Below are 13830 nucleotides of genomic sequence, written 5' to 3'. Positions count from 1 at the left end.
CCACAGACAGAAAAATGCTGTTCATCAGCCGGCAAACTCATGTAATGCCTCATCATTTTCTGCAGCTTAACAGGCACAAAAGTGGATGGGCTCTTCATAGGAATTTAATAAATAACTGGATGTCAGTAGGATTGCTTCTATTGCATGGTCATATTCCATTGGCTACTTGTCAGATTGTATACACTGTAAACCATTAAATGGGTATTTGTACATCAAACCAGACATGTACTCAGTTAATAAGGACATATTTGCTATTCAACTGCAGTTAGTGTTTGAATGTTTTTTTTACATTCTACTTTCGGCCACGTGAGGGAGACTGTTCCCAAACCTCAGATTACGTGTGAAAAATGGAAAGATAGAAGAAGGAAGTCACCTTAGAGACATTGAAAACTCCTTATTGCTTTGCCATACTTATGATTTAATCATTTTAAGAGTTTAAAAAGTGTCAAGACTTGAGGAAGCTAATTCTGTCCCCTATGTACATTACCTATCTCAATACATTATCACTGGAATCATATTTACATTTGTGTCTATATGAAGGCAGGAGATCTCCCAACTTTGAACCACAAGATACAATGTTAAGAAAGTATATCATTAAAATGTAAATTGCTATATATTTTCATCACACATCTATGTCATTCTCTTTTCTGTTTCCAATACTCAGTATAAAAACAAAGAAACAAAACATACAGGCATCATCACTCAGCAGCAAAAAAACACAATTAATGAATGAGATCCTAGAATGTGCCCAGTAACCTACAGCTCTGGAAAAGAATTAAGAGACTACTCCAAGTTCAGAAATCAATGTTAAGTGGTCTCTTAATTTTTTTCCAGAGCTGTACATAAAAACCCTACACATGAATACTATATAGTGACATTCATAAATACATTTTTTTTTAATCCACTACATGGTATCAACACCAAAACAAGGTTACATTTTACCTGCAAGGGTGGCGAGTTAGTCATCCACTGTACATCCTAAGTGCAAAAACACTGCTGAAAGATTGTTCTTCATTAATCAGAGCAGGGATCTGGTAGCTCTGCTGATTGTGTAATTGTAACAATAATGTTTTCTATAGGGTGGGACCATGCTTTATGCCTGAATGCTCCACGGCCCTTCATAATGAACCTTAAAATGATTTACAATTCTTAGCTTTGACCGTGAAACTTTACACTGTTCGCCTGAGTACATATAAGTTATTTACTTGTAGCCTCTTAACATCCCCTCTCTCGGAATTGAATGAATGATCCCATTTGTTTAAGGATATGTGCTTGTCTCTGTATTGGGTACGTAATGCTATGCAAGATCTTATTTAAAGTAACAATGCAAGGAATACTAATCAAAATGTCTATACACTGAAATAACATCATTTGTATTTAAATGCAATAATGACCAAAAATATTGCTAATTTCTAAGGGTTAGGATTATAAACAATAATGCATCCAGAATGTATCATGAAGTGTAGGTGAAATAGAAGTGGTAGGAAAGTGGTTTTTGTATGGATCCACACCATCCACACAAGGTCACCAGATGGCAGGCTTGTACAAAAAAAAGCTCCATGGTAATTCTACTGTAGTGTTAAGGCCCTTTCACTTTTAACTGTGTACTTTTTTATCTGCCAATTTAATTTAATATATTATACTTTCACAAATAATCTAATACATGTTTTCAAACTGACATAATCCAGAAGATAGAGTAAACACAATTCATTTGATATTTTTAGCTATGGCGGAGAGTCAGACCACAGAAGTCTTTAAATTGTACTTGTCCACACCATCTTTGTGGACACATCTCTTCTTAAATGACTTAACATTGTTTGACGTTGGAGGTGTAAACACAGTATATGACACAGCAAGTCTACGAATAGGCAGGTATGACAGTTGGGCATTGGCAATAGCAGAACTTCAAATATTTACCATTGCAATCAGAGCTAAACATTGCTAATGATTAACTTGTGTACTTCACGTCATATTTTAATCTGTTAAATATGCAGCACGCTTCTAGTTAGACAGCCATGATGTGTGCATAATGGTTCTGTGATGCAACAGTGTGCCTCACAAATAACCTTAGGAAAGAGCTGCAGTACTTGAAATCCTACTGATGTGTTTTTGAACGGTTAATAATGTGTACTGCAGACAATTTTGCAAAGTGATAAAGGAAAACATGAGGGGACAGTACAAAGCCAGCCAAAACCACACCGCCAACTTACTTTCCTGATTCAATGGAAAAGGCACACTGCATACAGCGATCAGCCATAACATTATGAGCACTGACAGGTGAAGTGAATAACACTGATAATCTCGTTATCATGGCAGCTGTCAGTGGGTGGGATATATTAGGCAGCAAGTGAACATTTTGTCCTCAAAGTTGATGTGTTAGAAGCAGGAAAAATGGGCAAGTGTAAGGATCTGAGCGACTTTGACAAGGGCCAAATTGTGATGGTTAGACGACTGGGTCAGAGCATCTCCAAAACTGCAGCTCTTGTGGGGTGTTCCCGGTCTGCTGTGGTCAGTACCTACCAAAAGTGGTCCAAGGAAGGAAAAGCGGTGAACCGGTGACAGGGTCACGAGTGGCCAAGGCTCATTGATGCACGTGGGGAGCGAAGGCTGGCCCGTGTAGTCCGATCCAACAGACGAGCTACTGTAGCTCAGATTGCTGAAAAAGTTAATGCTGGTTCTGATAGAAAGGTGTCAGAACACACAATGCATCGCAGTTTGTTGCGTTTGGGGCTGCATAGCCGCAGACCAGTCAGGGTGCCCATGCTGACCCCTGTCCACTGCCAAAAGTGCCTACAATGGGCACATGAGCATCAGAACTGGACCACGGAGCAATGAATCACGAGTTCAAGGTGTTGACTTGGCCTCCAAATTCCCCAGATCTCAATCCAATCAAGCAACTGTGGGATGTGCTGGACAAACAAGTCCAATCCATGGAGGCCCCACCTCGCAACTTACAGGACTTAAAGGATCTTCTGGTAACGTCTTGTTGCCAGATACCACAGCACACCTTCAGAGGTCTAGTGGAGTCCATGCCTCGACAGGTCAGGGCTGTTTTGGCGGCAAAAGGGGGACTTACACAATATTAGGCAGGTGGTCATAATGTTATGGCTGATCGGTGTATATTCTCATCTGATTTAGATAACATAGCATGGTCCTTGATACCGGTTGAAGACCTGTATTTAGGGGAACCAAGACAAATGTAAGTGTGAACACACAGGTTTGGGTTATACTGGGGCCTAGATGCCAATGAAAAAACCTTTTGTAACAATATACAATCCTACACCCCTTTAAAATACTGAACGCAGTGTATCAAGAATAAATGCAGCATATACTATTCGTTAATTCGAATATTTTTGGGTATTTGCATATCTGGTGGAATGTATGAAGGCTTATTTGCTAATATAGAGTAAAATCATATGTATTTAATATATTCATAGAAATATATTCAGTCTGATTCACTGTAAAGTAACTCCCTGAACTGATGCTAAATATTCTTCTGACACGGACTTCCCCTGAATACAGTCCTTGCAGAGCATTACTCAGGTTGCTATTTTTAAGCAAATGCCTGTTCAGCTGTAGCCCTTCTGAAATATTGATTCATAAAATGAAAATACTTTTCCAGTCATACCGCAGTGCTGCTCCTTAGAAACAGCCTTGTCAGGGTAATATTTCCAAGCAAAGAAACAGATGTGCACATCATAAATGTGATACAGTTGTTGATATTGCTAGCCAAAAAGATTAGGAAATTGGCAAGCACAAAACCAAATAGTTGCCAGTTTCCACCTGGGTTCACCATGGTCCAGTAACTTAAATCATACATAAATAGACCTGACTGGCCTAGACCCTCTCTAATCCTCGCAAATACAGATACCATTTTGATCTCTCTGTATGTGTCCAGCCAGGGTCAGCTCTATATATCCTACAGTCATCAATAACTAATGTTTAGACCTGAAACTTCAATAGCTTTGACTGCCCTAACCATACCACCCCGACCCTTTCCAGCTAAGGAGCAAGATGTTCATATTAAGAATATTTACTTGCTTGTTTGTAAAGAAGTGTACATAAATCTAACAATGAAAGCACCACAAGGACTGTCAGATTTAAACAGCAGAGCGAGCAAGGAGCGCGGCTGCATTTCACGTTTCGGAAAATGTCACCTTGTGCAGACTGAGGAATAGGCTCCGATCTCATTGATAGTCTGGGCAGACTGCCTTTAGAGTCACATCCCAGGGCTAAGACTGTCAGACAAGATTAGCACTACACATTATGGGCTCAACAACACCTCCGTCAAAGACACCACCGTCGAGACCGCCTTTCAGCCTCTCACTCACAAGCAGATCGACTATAACAGAATGCATCAGCTTTCGATGGATAGACGAATGGATAGTCCATACAGCTTTTGAAAGTGCATTTGTTTTACTAAGCTCTCCCTCTGGAAGAGTTAATACATCCATTAGACTTTTTTAAACCAGAATAAATAAACACAAGAGCAGACAATCAACCTCAACAGAGCTGATGACTGGGAGAATCTGAATGTTTGTCCTGCTTACCTCCTCAAAAGTGATTCATTCTTTAGTTACCATATGAACACATGACAGGTTAGGGTTCGAGCCAGAGACATGAAAGACAGCTATGAGTAACATCCTCACCTAGTGCAGAACAGTTTGCTTTGTAGGGTTTTTGTAAAGCAAACTATATTGAATTATACACTAAAGCATGTGTATAAATGCATGCAGAATACACTTTGTATCACACAAGAAAGGCTAATTTTAGATTTAAAAAATGACCTCTCTTGATAACTTTAGGAGTCCTTTAGTCTTATATGGAACAACAATGCATGTTGAAAATGGAAAATAAAGCTCTCACAAAAAATGTATAATGAACAAAAGCATTAATCTCAAATGAAAAATAAATTAATGTAATTGGCACAAAGACTCAGAAATGATTTCGCATATGACTTGTTCACCAGTGTCATTACTGCCTTGTGACTTTAGCATATGACTGCTATTGTGCTTTCAACAATTGTGTGTGCACTTGCATGACCTCTAAAGCATTCATTAGTTGCCCCTTGGTTATGGTGCAGGAGGATATTAATGACCATCCTTGTCATAAAACACTATATCCCATTAGAGAGGTGTTGCCAGTAACACGATACTCTGTTCACTTGAACGTTAAATAGTAAGCACTCGGGCTTCCCGTATACAGGGCCAAAAAACATTCATATAAGAATATGAAAGACTGAACTCAGTTCAGAACCATCATAATGTAAGACTTCTCATCTGTCAGATATTCACTCAGTTGTTTAATTATTCTTTTCAGCACATACAGTATAAAGGTAACACACAACGTACATGGAAGTATTTTGGCAGCTAGGATGAGGACACAAATGATAGAACATCACCTTAAATACATCCTTTGACCTTTACCTGGTTTCCAAAGATGACCAATCAGACACTTCACCATACCCTGGACATCCCCCGAAACACTCTCTTGCTTGACAGTTACAGAACTCATTCAGAATTTATTCTAAAACATACCAGCTGTATAGTTTTAGGCTCCACACAAGGAAACACACAAACAAACTTATAAAAATTCATTTTCAAATCAAGATATAAGTATGAATAGAGACGTGAGGGTAAATAGGTGCCAGTAGACATATGAATGTTTAATTATTATTCTAATAATATGTCGACTGCATCAGTACAATCCTTTTTAGATATATAAATAACAAAATAAACGTAACAACAAATCTAAGGCTTGAGGTTTCTTATTGGCAAAGCCAGCGTTATGCACGACAGCTTGACTCAGCATCCTGCTCCAATGCAGTGTCTGTTACAAGATTTCAAGGGCATCTCAATAAAAGTGCATTGCGGCTACAGCAAGCCGGGAATATTAATGAAAGTATTTCAGTAATGCTATATTGTAGAACGTATCGACCCATTCCGGATTATCAATGTATTTCTGTTATTGGATATTAAGTTCAGGGTGTATACTTAGATAACGAAATAGGATACATTTGTGCGTTTGGTTTTGCTCCGTAGTTCGGCTTTCGGGCAAAAAAAAAAAAATGCATCTGATTGTGCGGTTGATAGAGTCATAAAAAGACCACGTTTTTAATGTGTTTTGTGTTGAACTAAAATATATTAGTGTTAAAATGGTGTGGGTGGCACATAAGAGATAAACCTTCACTGGTTAGATTCGGTGTCTCGGTGCAGTGCTGCCTGTCTGCGCCATTGCGTATTTTTGCAGATCACAAAGGAAAGGGGGGATATAGTTATTTATTTATGGTTTGATTATTTGTTTGTTTCCTGGTTGGTTTGTTTCTTTTACATATTGCATTTGCAGCAGGACATCTCTATCACGTGTCGTATCTGCAGTGCCTATATATGTTATTTTAAAGAAGAAAAGTGTTACTTCTTGGACTGCTCTCCAGGCTGCAGGATTGCGGTGCAGTGTCTGTGTAAGGGCTATCTGGCATCTGGGACCTTAGAGACAATCAGCAAGAAGTGGGGAGAAAGTTGTTGTTGTAGTTGTTTTTGTCTTTGTTTTTCACAATTGAACGATGATCTGCACACACTGAAAAACGTCATTTAGATCATTGAATGTGCGCTGCATTCGGCAGTTGCTAGGACAGGCGCCTGTCTGCCGCACCTATTGTAGTTTTGCTGTACCTGAAAGTACAGACACCTCTCAGACACAGGTGAGTGTAAAGCAAAAGGGTGGGTGGGGTAAAAAGTGAGTACATAAGAAACAGGTAGTGCAGCTTTAGTTTACTCAATGCAACGGAGCAGTATAGTGGATCTCCGACAATTGCCTCCAGGGTCCGGCAATACATTATACCAGACATAACTGTAGGCTTATACAGGTGAGTGCTGCATTTCTTCTGACCACTTTCTTATGGTTAAAAGGTGAAATCAGTCACTTGTTTTATTATCGATCTGTCTGCTCAATCCGTTCATGACATTTGAAATTAGATTATTTGCTTCTACCTCTTTTAGAGTTTTATAAAACACGCATGCATGTCAATATGTTGAGGCAAAAGCCAAATAAATCAAAATGTGTTTTTTTTTCTTTTTTTTTTGCGTGTTTTTGTTTCTTTTCCGTCACTCATACAGCCTAAAGCATGCATCAATGTACCGATCATCCCATCTCCATGCTTTTCAGTTTGATTGGTTTAATAAAAACGTTGCACTATGCTAACACTATAACCTTAAGTAGTATAATAACGGAGTCTGCGAAACGTGATTTTATTTTCCTAGTGTTATTTTCCTAATAGTGTAAATATAAATTTACTATAACAAACGGTTTATAACACTTGCCTCAAAACTCAGGTTTAATTAAAATAGAAATCCTTCAATGCAGTAAAAGTCTAGCAGCTCCGAGGCCGAGCAGACTGTTGACGTGGGAGCTAAGGATACACGTGGCGTTCTTGTAGCGCAGATCTGCGCTGCTCCACCAATCAGATCAGAGGAATTCAGCAGATCTGCGCAACAAGAACGCGACCTGTTTTGTGCTTTCACCTGTTTAACTGACATCACGTGGTTTGTGTCCCTATACCTTCGGTCTTCCCTTCCCCACATTCAAAACAACAAAGAAACAACGAGCATGTCCGGCTCCATGCACTTCATGTTTCCAATTAAGAAGTTAACCAAAGATGTGCAACAAACTTACGCATGGATTTGCATGGGTTTAAAGTTTTCACTTAACTGTAAAGGAGTCAGTAAGCGGTGTCTTGTCATAGACACCTTATATAGACTATTTGTTTCCTGTATACACGTTTTTCTCTTAATAAAGTTTAGTTAATATATTGGCTTCAGTGTTATGTTTTGTTGATACCTGTACCTAAAATAATCTCTTCATGTTTGTGTTGAGAAGATAATGTTTGCATTTGGAGCATGCTGTTCTTTAGAAACTGCTCAAAGGGCCACCGTTCAATTCTCACTTTGTAGGTCTTCAAATGGGACTGAGGGGAGCTGAAGGTGGATTCTTTAATATTAAGTGTTTATTTTATTTTTATTTCCCAGTCTTTCACCTATCATGTATTTGCTCATGCTGCGTCCTGCTGGGCTGTCCCCTCACTGGGATTTCTCAGGGAATTCTACAGTATATTTGGGATCTCACTGACTTCTCAATCTCAGCAAGCACCTGTGTGGTTACCCTGGGACTCCTGCCAAACAAAGGGAGGTTTATTTGGCCCTTGGGTATTCCTTTGTGCTTTAATAGGAACCATTTAAATGCAGCTGTGCCTTACCCCATGGGAGAGGATAAGAAATAAACATTTAAATACATGTCCACACATTTTTTAAATAAAACAAATATAGCAAAGAAGCAGATATAGTTAATACATCTATAAATCCCTTCAAATCTACTGCTAATGTCATATATGTATATCCCTACACCCTCCAATTCATCTGTACAAAGAAATACCATATGGTTAATCTCTAGAATACAGTAGTGGTGAATTATTAGTGACAAGAAGTAATTTCATTAGTGTCACTTAGTGTCATTAGTGTCATTCCAGACCACAATCATCACACAGCAATAAATGAACTAATAAATCAATAGGAAGTGGATGTTTTACCTTTTCCCTACAAAAAACAATAATTGCTTTTACTCATAACAAGATATCTTCTCAGATAACAAGCCCAATGCTGCACATTGCAAGGGTAACAAGACACTGTGACTTTAGTGTCTACGGTAAACAGGAGTTTCACAGAATAAGGCTTTTGAAAAATGCCCAAAGGAAACCATTACATAAGACACAAAAAGGAGATTGTCATGTTCTGGGTGAAATGTGAAACAGTGTGGACTTTCTTCCATGGTGTACAGTGGCACATTTTCTTAGAGCAATTCCAATTTACAATTTCATCTTATTTATATGTGTGGGGGGCATCAGTAGATAATGCATGCCTATTATATCATTCATCAGTTTCGATTTTGTTTGACATTTTTCCACACCTTGTGCTGAAGCAGGAAGAGCAATGTAAAGTAAAACCAAGTTGTCTTCCTCATAGATTAAATCTTGATTAAATTCCACAAACCACCTGTTTGACGTTTCTCCAGGTAAAATCTACAATCTGTCAAGGATCAGTTAATACTGAATGAGAAGTTAACAATGATAGGGATCCACAAAAAGGAACAGAGTACTACAAAGCAGAAAATATGTAACTGCTTCTGAAATGCTGGTTCCAGTTCTCCATAACAAGCAAGAAAGCCTTTGTAACACACTTGTACAGTTTACTTGTTGTATCTGGGCAGGGTATTTCCCAACTCAGTCAAAGGTAATCAAGGTAAAACAAGATAAATCAAGGTAACAATGCACTGTAAAGAAACCACTACTTCTGCTCTGGTTCAGTAGTTTGATCACCATAAGGGAATAGATCACAAACCATCATTATCAATTGGAGATGCCCACTTTTGCACCACAAATAATCTCCAAAGACCATAACATAACATCTATAAAACACTCAAATGCCTTTACAGAGAAAGTTTTTGAGGGACAGAGCAGATTTTATTGGTCTCTTTAAATCATCCCTAATTAACAACCCATTCAAGATTGTTCCTTTTTACCAATTAAGAAAATAATTAGGTGACTATGGTAATTAAAGCTGCAGCTGAAATACCAGAAAGGCTGTCAAAGGCTGGATTCAACCTACCCAGGTTTAAAGCATGGTCCTTTATTTTACATAACTGATATATTTTCTTGTATGTGTGTTTGTGTGTATGTTCCATCTGTGTCTTTTGCTTTCAGTGGCCATCCTCTACATTTTAAACACGGTGGGATGGATGTGAAGAACCTGAAGGAATATCTCTGCTGGGCTTATTACCAGTACCTGCTCATCACTGGAATCTATGTTCTGGAACCGTGGGAACAGTCGATCTTCAACACAGTTTTGTTCACCATGATTGCAATGGTGGTTTACACGTCTTACGTCTTCATTCCCATCCATGTCCGTCTGGCACTTGAGTTCTTCTCCGGCCTGTTTGGAGGCCAACATGAAAGTACTGTCACCTTGATGAACTAATATTTGGACAGTAGAGCACATCAAAAGCATCAGAAACAAAGTTGTATTGCAGAAGATATTGGAAGACAACTTGTTTTTGCTGTTCTGCTGTCAAAAAAAAAGAGTGGTTTAATGTGAAAAGACTTTATTTTAGATTTGGCACAGAGAAGTAGTGGAAGTTTTCTTATTTTTTCTCTTTCTTCAATTCTCCATTTCTAAGCAATATTTAAGCCAGTGTCTTTGCTTGATTGTGATGCATTTTAGTTTGCATGGTAGATGCTGTCATGCAAATAGGCTTTAATTTCCTTAAAGTAATCAATTTTGTTGATATACACCTGTTATTTTAATAGCTTTTTTCCTGGCACACAAGAACAATGTGTTAATAGCCTTTCTTTATTGAACATTCACAGTAAGGCAATTAGGGAACCATGTAATACAATGAATATATAACATTCCTGCACATAAGCAATACGATTTCAAGAATCACCCTGAATTCTACGACAGCATGCACCTTGGACTTAAATGTGGTCATATACGTTTTTTTATTTTTACAGCCTGATACAATGAAGCACACCTGAGCCCAAACTGAAAATAAGATCTGGTATGTCTGCATATAATGCTTTATAATGTTAAATTATTAATACCTTTATAATGCCAGAAGCAATATTAAATGTTCAAAATACTGAATGCCAGAACTAGGTAAAAGGTTTCAGACACTGTGAATAATTATTGACGCTACCAGTGTTTAGCCCTGGTTGCTATGCTTGAGTGACTCTAGGCAGAGGTTTAACTCTAAACCTATTCAGTAAGAAAGTGAACTGAAACAAAAGGAGTCCTTGTTCGTGGTTTGCTTTGTTCTCTGTAAAATAAACCGTGAAGAATACATATGAACACAGCAATGACAACAACAACAATAACAAAGTTTGATGTATGTTGCTGGTTGCCTAGAGTGTTTAGGCAGTTGTGAATATTATTTTTTTTATAATGTTTTTACGCACTATGGATGAAGGTCTGCAATGGTTTACCTAGACTGAAACCTGTTAAAGCTTTACTGGTCATTTCAGCATTTCTTTATGATGCCTTCCTTTCATGATATTTAATTGTTATTACTGTTGTTTTTTCACTTGATATTTTGTCTAAGTGGGGAAGATAATCTAAAGGGTACTGTTGTACTTTGTGCTAATTTATGAATGCAAATGGTAACAACAAAACATTTCCATTAACTTGCTTGCACACTCTAGCCAGTGAGGTTGGTAATGTGTTATTTTGTGTGAGGTGTTTGACCTGTCCATTATTATTTTTTACATTTAATATTATCTTCATGCTTTCTTTCAATTACTTTTTTATAAAAATTAATAGTTTTGCTAAAAGAATGAATGTTAACAATATTTCCTAATCTGTAAATAAAATATTAATAAGAATTCTTTGTATATGGCATTTTCTTTTGACAATTGTCAGTGATGCCTGGGTGATCTATTCTGAAAATTGTAACTTAAAAAAATAATCTATTATCTAATAATTATTTATATTCTATCTATATGAGAGAGAAAGAGATAACTTTATAAAGATATAGATCTTTGTATCAAATTAATACACTTAGCATACTAGATTTCTGAAAGGGTTTTTACAATGCAAATCAGTTACAAGGTTTTGCATTGTAGGTTATGGATAAAAGGCATATTGTGGCATGTGGAACCTGTCTAACCGGATTTTTCCAATTGCATAGAGAGCATAAACTTTGAACTTGATGTTTTTTTTTTCCATAAATCTCAAATGTGTGAAATGTTGTATGCACCATAACAAAGATAAACAGATTTTAGTAGCAGAATAAATGTGTGTTCCTACTGTAGACCTGCAGATAAAATTGGTTAACCTTACAGTCTTGTGTAAAGTTAAAAATAACAGTTTATCAAACCAGTTCCCTCAAGTGCAAAAATTACAGCCCATTGGGCAGGTTTAAACAGTGTAAGTGTAAGATTTTCAACACAACCAAGAGGCTTGTAGCTTTAAATAAGATAACTTTAAATAAGATGCTGCATTTGTTCAGTTCATGAGCTGAACTATTTGTTTTGGAATAGTCATGGAGGCTACCACTTCAGAATTATCTCTGTGATAGATAAATAGTGTGTGAGCAGCTGGTATTAAAGATTAAAGAAATATAAAATCAATTTCATAGAGAAACATTTTTTTGTTTGCAAAACAGAAGCCCATGGAAACAGACTTAACCTCCTCCCCCTTTGGGCAGTGCTTTCAACTTTAAAGATAACTAATCAGATACACCTTCATTATTTTTTTTTATTATTATTATTTTTTTTTGGCAGATGCCCTTCATGTATTTTGGACCATCCCTCCATTGTTTCAGCTCCTTAGGGGTTTCCTCGTGGCCAGGCCATCGTTCCATCAGCCAAGCAAGATCAGGCCAAATAAACCCTGTTACTTCAAACTTCCACTATCTTCCACCTAATAGGGTGGGTTCAAAAGCAACATAAAAACAATGAAATCAAGATTTGACTCACCCAGCAGTGCCAAATTACTGACTTAGTACATGAAAGCATCTGCAATGCGTAGAAGCAGGAAGCTCTATTAAGGCCACCATCAAGTATCAGGTTAGTAATCTGAGGTTGGGACAAAGTAAATGGGATATGAGTTGTATTTAGTAGATTACAACCAACCTTGTATTTTTTTTTTTTTGTGAGCTAATACCTTGTTCTACGTATTTCTATTCAGTGTTTTATGATGTACCCAAAGTGCTTACCTACTACATTTCACTTCCCACGATGAAGACAAACATTTAAACATTGTCTCATAGAAAAATAGTTAAATACTGATATCAATCATTAGTACACATTTTTGCCCCCATGTGGCCGAGAAGTTTTGAATTTCCAGATTCTTCTTTTTTCCATGCTGTGCAAGAAACAACACCAGCTACAGTTAACTGTAATACAATATCTCTGCCCTCTACAGCAATGACAATCAGATTCCCTGGCCTAACCCTTGGTCTAGGTCACTTGGTCACCAAGCCCTGAAAGAAAGACGTTTATTTACAGCAGTGCTATTGTATTGTTTGGTGTAACGGTTTCCTTATTTCTGAAGCAGGTAATGTCAGATGCAATTCCAATTGTTACAAGTAACAGCTTGCCGGGAGAAACATGCTAATTAAACTCCCCTCTGCTCTTGTTGGCTAGTGAGCAATAGATAAAGGTGCATGGGAATGGAAAGGTTTTATTACTGCAAAGAAGAAAGGAGAGTTTATAAATCAAAGTGACTAAGCATACTGAATTAATTCATGTACCTGAGCCCTGGTCCATGCTTTATTCAGATCAAACCTGTTAACAAATGGCCATTGTAGGGTTCAAAGCACCAGTGAACTACATCGTTCTCTCAAACTGATGAAATACAAACACAGCATTGAAATGCCATTCTACTACCCAGGGAAATTAAACAATTTAAGCACCTGTATTGAAACATTTGCCACATTGTCATTGTAATTGTCTGTAATTCTTCCATTTACTTTTCAGGCAACAGTCTTATTATTATTATTATTATTATTTATTTATTTATTTATTTATTTATTTATTTATTAGCAGATGTCCTTACCTTACAGTTTTCACAAGACACAATTTTGAAGCATTACAAAGTGTGGTAAAGAATGAGGTAGGCATAGGAGATATGACAGTAAAATGATATGTGAACAATACATACGGAGCACTGTTTAATAAGAAAGTGCATAAAAGTAAGAATGCTGAACTGCCCAGAAGAGGAGGAAGCTGTATCATAAAAAAATGCATGAACAATGGGGTTTGTTGAAGGCTTCTTCAATTCCGTT

The 13830-nt window shown here is 37.4% G+C and overlaps 1 protein-coding gene across 1 annotated transcript; it reads left to right on the top strand.

Annotated features, from left to right (window-relative positions):
• Nucleotides 1–6756: 6756 nt before the first annotated feature.
• sptssb (serine palmitoyltransferase, small subunit B) lies at nucleotides 6757–11425 on the top strand. Its single transcript, XM_066709373.1, has 2 exons — nucleotides 6757–6865; nucleotides 9752–11425. The coding sequence occupies exon 2, from the start codon at nucleotides 9783–9785 to the stop codon at nucleotides 10023–10025; it is 243 nt and encodes an 80-aa protein (XP_066565470.1). The 5' UTR covers nucleotides 6757–6865; nucleotides 9752–9782; the 3' UTR covers nucleotides 10026–11425.
• The last annotated feature ends 2405 nt before the right edge of the window (nucleotides 11426–13830 follow it).

This window comes from Amia ocellicauda, chromosome 7 (assembly GCF_036373705.1).
Source record: "Amia ocellicauda isolate fAmiCal2 chromosome 7, fAmiCal2.hap1, whole genome shotgun sequence".
Taxonomy (NCBI): domain Eukaryota; kingdom Metazoa; phylum Chordata; class Actinopteri; order Amiiformes; family Amiidae; genus Amia; species Amia ocellicauda.
This window is presented reverse-complemented; position numbering and strand designations above follow the sequence as displayed.

Excerpts from the sequence above, each read along its gene's own strand:
- sptssb (XM_066709373.1), top strand. The coding sequence starts at position 9,783 with ATGGATGTGAAGAACCTGAAGGAATATCTCTGCTGGGCTTATTACCAG.